Source organism: Trypanosoma cruzi, genomic scaffold (assembly GCF_000209065.1).
Source record: "Trypanosoma cruzi strain CL Brener 1047053517085 genomic scaffold, whole genome shotgun sequence".
In the NCBI taxonomy this organism is placed as follows: domain Eukaryota; phylum Euglenozoa; class Kinetoplastea; order Trypanosomatida; family Trypanosomatidae; genus Trypanosoma; species Trypanosoma cruzi.
This window is the reverse complement of record NW_001849553.1, coordinates 118,536-127,073: the sequence shown is the minus strand read 5'-3', so window position 1 is coordinate 127,073 and position 8,538 is coordinate 118,536. Positions and strand designations below refer to the sequence as shown.

The 8,538-nt window shown below is 52.5% G+C and overlaps 3 protein-coding genes across 3 annotated transcripts, besides 7 other annotated features; all 3 read right to left on the bottom strand.

The window, feature by feature from the left end:
* Window positions 1-1,679: a sequence feature (heterozygous, non-Esmeraldo-like haplotype).
* Window positions 142-220: a microsatellite.
* Window positions 291-377: a microsatellite.
* Window positions 436-459: a microsatellite.
* Window positions 915-1,889, bottom strand: Tc00.1047053511257.110 (mucin-like glycoprotein, putative; the record flags this gene model as incomplete). Its single annotated transcript, XM_808420.1, has 1 exon — window positions 915-1,889. The coding sequence occupies one exon, from the start codon at window positions 1,887-1,889 to the stop codon at window positions 915-917; it is 975 nt and encodes a 324-aa protein (XP_813513.1).
* Window positions 945-968: a microsatellite.
* Window positions 1,680-8,538: part of a sequence feature (areas not merged during assembly with more than two copies in the genome that could not be assigned to a particular haplotype) that runs on past the window's edge.
* Window positions 3,340-3,460: a sequence feature (T-rich).
* Tc00.1047053511257.100 (surface protease GP63, putative) lies at window positions 3,540-5,900 on the bottom strand (the record flags this gene model as incomplete). Its single annotated transcript, XM_808419.1, has 1 exon — window positions 3,540-5,900. The coding sequence occupies one exon, from the start codon at window positions 5,898-5,900 to the stop codon at window positions 3,540-3,542; it is 2,361 nt and encodes a 786-aa protein (XP_813512.1).
* Window positions 6,997-8,088, bottom strand: Tc00.1047053511257.90 (mucin-associated surface protein (MASP), putative; the record flags this gene model as incomplete). Its single annotated transcript, XM_808418.1, has 1 exon — window positions 6,997-8,088. The coding sequence occupies one exon, from the start codon at window positions 8,086-8,088 to the stop codon at window positions 6,997-6,999; it is 1,092 nt and encodes a 363-aa protein (XP_813511.1).

The following is an 8,538-nucleotide window of genomic DNA, read 5'->3' as shown; positions in this document are numbered from 1 at the left end:
TCCTCCTTCCGTCAATTTTTTCTAGTCGCCCTGGTTGAAATGATGTGTTTTTTGTGATTTTTTTTTGCTTTCAACACCCCTCCTCCTCCTTTTTTTTGTTGTTTTTTTTGAGTTCCGGCCCCCAAAATACTTCCAACACCCAAAATAAAATAAAATAAAATAAAATAAAATAAAATAAAATAAAATAAAACAAAATAAAATAAAATAAAATAAAATAAAAGGTATGGGGTAGTGGACAGCCCCCCCCCCCCCTTTTTTTTTTTTTTTTCAAGACCACCAGCAATAAGAGTAAAAAAGAAAAAAGGAAAAAAAAAGAAAAAAAAAAAAAAAAGGAAAAAAAAGAAAAAAAAAGGAAAAAAAAAAAAGAAAAAAGAAAAGATTCCCGAGGCGAAAGTCCCGCAAGACTCCCCCAAAAAGTAATTTCAGCAGGGCGCGTTTTTTTTTGTTTTTTTTTTTTTTGACGGCGTGAGCATTTTTGTGGCATAAAAAACGAATTAACGATTGACCGGCCACACTTATGCCCACACATTCCGGTGCTCTGGGCCTCGTCTCTCGCTCGGGTAACACACAAAGACGCAAAATGACGAGACCTGCACCACATTTAATTGAAGAAAAAAACAACAGGAGAAGGAAGCACTTTGCTCGCAGAAAGGCGCAAGGAATGGCAGAGGGGAAAAATAATGCAAGACTTAAAGAAGAATGAAACATGAAAAACATATATAGTCAATTAAAAAAGAAACACGCGTAAAAAGAAATTAAACATAAAAAAAGAAATCATACATATAAAAAAGAAAAAAGCACGCACACACAGGGAACGCCCCTCACAGCTGTTGGGAGGCTCCTCCACAGAGGCGGCGAGCACAGTCAGCGTACACACACTCGGTACGAGCTGTCCGCGCCAGAACGCTCACACTTCAGCACGCAGTGGCAGAGGCAAGGGCAGTCAGCAGCAGAAGCAGCAGCAGCAGTGGTGTATGCACCCACACGGCGATGATGTCGCTGCCGTCCGCTTCGTCCGCATCGTGCACGCTCGTTTTTCCGCCCACATCGTCCGTGTTCGTTTTTTTTTCCACATCGTCTGCATAATGCTCGCTGTTTCCTTCTTCGGTTGGGGGCACAAAGGCTTCCTTGCCTTCTCCGGAAACACCGTCCTCTTCAAGACTGTGTTTTTCAGTATCGTCAGTGTCTTTGGGGTTCGTCTCGGACGTGTTGGATGCGGGACTCTGATCGACGGTACGAGGCGCGTCAGCCACGGCAGACTGTTGCGCATCCTCATTTTGACGTGACGGCTCGGCACTGACTTGCGACGCCGTTGCCTCACCGGATTTTCTCTCATCCTTCCCTTCACGGGGCGGTGGTGGGTGGCAGATGCCCGTCCGGTCAGCATCGCTGCTCCGTGCGGGCGCAGGAATAGTTCCGTCGGAAGAAAATTGATTCTTCCACAATTCGTAAAGTCCGGCGTATTCATGTGTCGTCACATTCATCGTGAAGGCAACGGTGACCCCTTCTCCTTCCGTTGCACAGCTGGCAGCACAGTTGTTAGATGTGTACACCGCATTGGCCACATGACACACAGTACCCAGCTCACCATTTCGGCTATGCATGCGCACATCAAAGCCACTGAACGTATAATTCTCATGCTGAGCCTCAGCACCGGCAGCAGAACAATTCGTCCACGCCCACACACCCCCATGCACGCGATAGCTCAGGCTGCCATCGCTCTGAGCACACGACACATCCACCGGCACAACCACCGTACCCGCATCACCAGATACATGTCCAGCACTCCCAGCCGCCGTAACGCACACGGACGAGCAGCAGCAGCACGAGAGCGCAAGGAACAACATGGCGCACACCGCACGGCGCCGCACCATCACCATCATCATCATCACCCGTAGTGGAGTCGCTGGAGCCAGTGAACTGATCTGTGGGACAGAAGAAAAAGAATGGAACAAGAGGAAGAGAAACAGAGCACAGCGGATACAGCAAGAGAGAGTAGACAACACGAAGAGAGGGCAGCAGGCCCAGCAGCACAGTTCACACACCACGAGACGGCACCCGCCACCACCATCTCCCCCCGCTCATTTCCACAACCCCAGGGAAGTGGCCGAAAACCCCGCGGCCACCACACAACACACACGGCGCAAGCGAACCCTCAGCCATCCATGACGCGGCTACAAAATTCGCACTGCCATCCGGTCCTCAGTGGAACACGGAGCCCAACCCAACGCAGCCACAGGAAAAAAGACTCGGGCTACGCACTCCCTCCCTCCTCCCTTCTCCTCATGGCCACGGAAGAGGACAACAACCGCCACACGCAACTACCAGCATGCACTACAAAAGAAGCATCCAAATCCACTGCAATGTGCATCGTGTGTGTTTGTGTGGTTTTGTGTGCCTGCAGAAACACAAGGGAAAGAAGTAGAAAAAGGGAGCAGAGTATGTGGAGAGACGCACAAACATGTACAGCAGAGGTGCATGGTGAAGACAACATGAGGAAGAGTGCTCAAACTCATGACTGCACTGCAGCCCAGGCAGCGGAAACCCGGACAAAATTTATTTAAAACAAGAAAACGTTCCCCCTCATCTCATATAAACTACATCGCACAAAATAGTTATATTTAAAAAATCGTCCATCACTGTCTCACCCAAATTTAAAAATAAGAAAAAAATCCCTGGCTGCCGTGTGGCCACACCAAACTGTCTGTATATACATTGCCCGAAAAGAAACTTAAATAGTTACATGTCTTTCAACCGTCTGGCCTCCATATATGTTCGCACATCAATTACATTTCGTGGGGTCATCTGCGTGTTGCTGCTCCCCTCAGCCCTTCCATCGGCGCGTGAGTGCGGCCCGCAGAGCACAGTCACTCGTGTGTGTGGGGACTGAGAGAAGCACGCAGACATGACGGGAGTCGCGTCACTCCATCGGGAGAGTGAGCGCAGCAAAAGAAGAAGAATCATCAGAGGGGAAAAGAAATGAACACGAAGCAAAACCCATTAAAAGCACGGCGGCAGGGTGTGGCTGTGTGTGGCGCTGCGGGTGTCTGCCCGCCCTGGCCGCAAACAAAACAAAACAAGAGGGAAAGAAATGTGTGCTCCGCCCCACAGGCCCTCGTCGCACGCCCACACGTCACGGCTCCCTCAGCGCGCCGTTCGTCGCCGCCCCTCCTCATGCGCGCAGCAGGCGAGGCGCACAGGGCCGTCGTCATGAGCGTGTCGGTGGGTGTGCGAGTGGAGCAGTTGGGCGGAAACACACGGCACCCCTCACAGGAGGAGTGCAGAAGAAACAATTAAAGAGGGAAGAGTAGAAAAAAAAACGTCCATAGTGATTGGCCCAAAAAAAGAAAAAAAAAGAATGTGGAGTGAGACATGAAAAACAAAAATGGAATAAAAGAAGAACGAAAGGGGAAAAAAAAACATTGAAAAATGAAAAAACGCACAAAAAACACCAAAAAAATGTCAGAGAAATTTTTTCCCGGGGAACTAATTCTGTGCAGGGGAGGTCGCAAGTGTCCCACGCGGCAGCCAGTCACTCCTCACAGAGCGGCAAACCCCCACAGTCCCAACAGCAGGAAGAGCAACGGCACCGCCCTGCTCTCACGCACAGTGTCACCATCACCTGTTGTTTCTCCAACGGCAGGGATGTTCGAAACCGTCGCCCACCCCACACTTCCCTGCGATGAATTCGCCGGCACTTGCTGTGTAGTGGCAGATGCCTCCACCGCTGTCATTTCTTCTGCTTCACTTTCTTGTTGAGGCTGCTTCGATGCCGCTTCCAATACTGGAGCTTCAGAGTTTTTACCTGGAGGAGATGCTTCTGCAGTGGACGCCTCTGCAGTGGACGCTTCTTCACTGGGTCCCTCTTCAGAAGAGTGCTCCGCCGCGGGTAAATCGGCAGAGGACGCCTTTGTACGAGCTTCAGCTCCGGGAGACAACGCCGGAGCAGCCACAGACTCTTCTCTTTTCTCCTCTTGCTCCTCTCGCTTATCATCCTCCAACGCTCTCGGAACGACAAGGCTGCTGCCGTTGCCGGCAATGGTGCACACCTCGCCGTACTTCGGGCACTTGATCTTCCCATTTTGCTCAAAACCATTCAACGTCACTGAGATTACAGTGTCCTCGGGGCAAGAATGAAAATCACTGCTGCCGAGGTACTTCACCTTCACTGTTCCCCCCTCACACAGCACCTGTGCGCACACTCCCTTGACGCTTTTATGTTTAGTGCTATCATTCGTCTCCACCAATTCCGCATCCAGGCACCACAAGTCACCGCCAGTCAGCGACCCAGGGAGAGAAGTCACAGTTCCGTCCGAGCACGCATTGTACGTTGTCCCAGACGACATTTCGTGAAAGTACGAAGAGACAACAGGGCAAACGTCCTTTTCCGCAGGAGTCCCCTTGTTTTCAACGATGGCTGCGGTGCACTTCCCGACGTGACGGCGGTCAGAGGTGCAGCGAAGTGTCTCATTGTCAGAGTCATCGCAGAACATGTGAGGATACTTGGTGGGGAAATCTGTTATTTCACTGCACTTCTTCTCCAGGAAGTCGCAGCCAGTGCGGTGGCCCCAGCTCATCGGCTCCGCCATGCTCCAATTCACGCGGTAGTACCCCATATCCGCGAACGCCGCCATCGTCAGAGCCGTGTAGTAGCCGGCGCCGACTGTGGGAGCCATCAGCTCGTCCCGCGCGTGGCGTTCCTTCCAGTGAGGGATCTTTCTTGACGATGCACCATCCTTGTCCTCCAGCTCCATTCCCTCGAGAGAGTCACAACCAAAGTGGGCTCGCGTCTTCGCCTTAACGTGATTCCCCGCCACCATCCAACGACTCCTCCCACGCACAATGTATTCAGAGTTCAACATGCTCTTTTCTTCCATATTCCTTTGGCTGAACCCAAGAGCATGTGCAAGTTCGTGCGCGGCAACGCGAACGCTCCACGCCGTGTCAGTCATGTACTTCGGATCAAAGTTCATGGCGCCAATAGAGGGACGAGAATCACCCCATGTGATACACGTGGCCGCCCAAACAGCCCTGCTTTTAGTGCCTGATGGCCTAGCAGCGGCATAGATGATAAAGTCAGCATCAGGCACACCGTCTCTTATGTGCTCACTAGGAGGATTAAAGTGGTCACACGGCTCATTCAGACTCCTCGGAACCGTTATTTTATCAGCAGTGGGTTTCACAATTAGCCGCTCAGCGTGCAGTTTGACAGCACCGGGGATAATCTTTTGAGTGTACAGTTGTTTCTTTTCCTGCGAAAATATATCTCTTGCTTCGCAGTCTACCTTCTCCCCCAAGACGGTTTCGCATGTTTCCCCAGCCTTTTCGCAGAACGTCTTCTTTTTATTACGTTTCTTCTCCAGATCCCCCGTGAACACCTTGATGCGGATCGGCCTCCAGTCACTGTCGTCATCCTGTGTGGCGACGGTGTACGCCTGCAACGCGCCCTGTCCCTTGCGCGGCACCTCACGCACCACCGCAGTCCGCAGCGGGCCGCTCCTCTCCATCATCGCGTCAAACACACAGCGGTATTGTGTGGCGGGAGCGGCGTCAATACATCCAGTGGCGCAGTACATCAGCAGCAACACCACCAATGGGAGAAGCGGCGTGGCGTGGCGTGGCTGGCGCATGGTTCGAGTAAATTGCATTTCTTGTTTCGTGTGAGCAGCAGCAGCAGCAGTGCAGCCTGGCTGTGGGAGGAGAGAAGCAAAGAAAAAAGAGGGAGGAGAAAAAGGAAACAGTTTAGTGCCAGTGATGCGTCGGGATGCGGTATAAACAGCGGAGTAACAGGAGACCACAGAGGCAGCCACACACACCGCGTGCGCACCGACTCCATCAAAGGGAAAAACCGTCAATCTGTCGTCGAGGAAACGCCCATCACCGTCGCACGCATTCTTCATCGGCCACAACGCTCCCTGCACGCGGAGTGTTTGGTTTGCTCTCCTCGTGGTGTCGCAGTATTTGTGTGACCGGCCACGCAACAGCCATCACTTGCACAGCGCCCGTCCCACGTGCAGGAGCATCGCACAGCGCTCTCCCTTTCTATCCCAACAGCTCATAGGGGTGACGCCACCGCACGGCAGCCTCATTACGATGGGCAGCCCTGAAGCGGGAATGGAAAGAGTCATGCGGACGGATCCTCTTTCACTGCTCTCCCTTCGGAGTGCTCAATAAAAAGCGTGAAGGCGGTGCAACGATCATGACCTTCTCTTCCGCACCGCCACAGTCCAAAAGGTTACTGTGAGTCCACGGCGTGGAAGTCACCGTGTGCGCCGCTGATCTCTCCACCGGCCCACGAACACGCCGCCCTTCCAACACGATGGATGTGAGCGTGGCCAAAGGCAACCACAAGCGCCAACACACAGGGGCCCATAGTGTCCGCCGTGGCCATCCGCAGAGTGCGTGCGTCCTCAGCGGTCACGCCGCTACACAGCGTGCGCCAAATAGTGTGCGTGTGCGCATGTGCTTGTGTGTTCGTCAGCGCCTATACTTACAGAGCAGCTGTGCGGCACAAAAAAGTCCAAAGAAAGTGACGGCAGAAAGAAGCGGATGGCACACACACAAATTACTCATGTCATCACACACACACACGCAGCCGCGGAATGGGTGCACTCAACCACACAAGTAAAACAATAATAAAAAACAAAAAGCCGAAGCGTGGGACGACCAGCGCACACACACTCTCATTACTCCCGTAAAGCAAAACACACACAGGGAGAGAGAGAGGGAGAGGTCGCCCACTGAATGCAAGGCAATAAAAACAGAAACAGTTACGGTGCTCCGCCCATGCAGCCAGGCAGGACGGCAGCGGTGCGTGTCGTGCAAAAGAGAGCACCAACGGGCCTGCATGGGTGTGCATGCATATATACAATGGGCACATTATGTGTGTGCTTCGTGGGGTGAGGTGAGGGCGAGAGTCCATGCAAGGGGACACACACACAGAGAGAGAAGGAAGAGTGTGTGTGCGGGCGGTGCACGGCTCTCTCACACTCACTCTCACGCGGCCACCACAGCAGCAGCAGCCGCACACGCAAAAACAAGCAAAAGAGGGGAGGTGGTGTGGGAGACCGCGGGGCTGCCGTCGCTGTCGCCATCTTTCGTCACATTTTCTCCTTGGCGTTTTTCTGTTTCTGCGGCAGCCGGAGATGGAGCATTCTCGGGAGTGTCCGTTCCAGTGAATACTTCCCCCTGAAGTGGAGAATGACTGCCATTGGAAGATGACGCAGTTGCTTCTTCTTGACTGCCGGCTGATGTACTCCGTGTGGCAACCGCTGTGAATGCATCGGTGCTCGTACTGTCACTCTCATCCACTGGCGTTTTTATTTCTTGTTGGGGTTCCGTATTCTGAGATTCCGTACTTGATGCTTCCGCTGGTTTCTCCTCATTGTCTTTTGATTTCGTATTCTGTGTCGCTGGAGGTTTTTGTGCTTTGGCTACCGTCAAATCCTTTTTTCCCAATGTTGCCTTTTCCACCGATTGTTCATCTTCGCAATTCGATGCCTCTTCTCCGCAACCCGTTTTAATATTTTCAGAAGTAGAGATTTGTGACTGCTGTACATCGGGGAGTGCCTCCTGTGTCAATCCTTTGGACAGCGAGGGGTCATGAGTCTCTGTTGCTTCTTGTTGCAGCACCTCTTGTTGGGGTCCACTATGCGTAGTGGATAAATCACTGCTTTTCATCACCGCGCCATCACTCTGAGAAGAAAGATATCCAGAAGAAGAGGCCGGAGAATCAGATTCCCGTCCAGAAGAACCACCAGGAGAAGCTGCTGCACCAGCAGGAGAAAGAGCACCAGGAGAACCTCCGCCTTCTCCAACTCCAGAACCAGATCCTGGAGCAGTATCCCTTACCTGCCCATCTTCGGCTTGTATGGCAGGGATAGGCAATGCTGACCGCAAAGGCGGCGTCGGCATGTATTCATTACATCCGTTCGGCACATACGATGCATTCATACCCAACACTCCCGACGCCATGCAGCCACCCAGTGCCCTGTTGTCGAGGTCCCCCGCATAAACATCGCCGGCACCGCACCACAGCACGCAGAGGGCACACACCAGCAGCACACGGCCAGTCATCATCATCGCCATCACTCCTGTCACTTGCGTGCAGCCTTCAGCACAAACTAACTCCCCGCCACCGCACAGCAACAAATGACAGCAGCAACAAACACACAATGAGGCAGTTGGAATTGGTACGACTGCAGAACCCGCACACCGCCCCGCAAACAGAAAGCTAAAAAAAGCTGAAGAAAACACGAAAAACAATTTGAGTGTCCGGCAGGGCTCCCGGAAACAATGAAGAAAATTCATTCGGCAGAATTTTTATTTCATGCGGCAAGCAGCAGAATATAGACGACCTTGTGTTCCTGTACATACATATTGCCTGCACCAAGAGGAATAAATTAAAGTAAAAATAAGTGATTGCACTGCTTCACGAGCCCACACAACGTCCCTCGCATTTCACGCGGCATCCGGCCTCTTCTTCCAATCCCCGTTCCTGCAGTCCGTGGGACGCACAGCAGCGGAGCCGGCACCGCG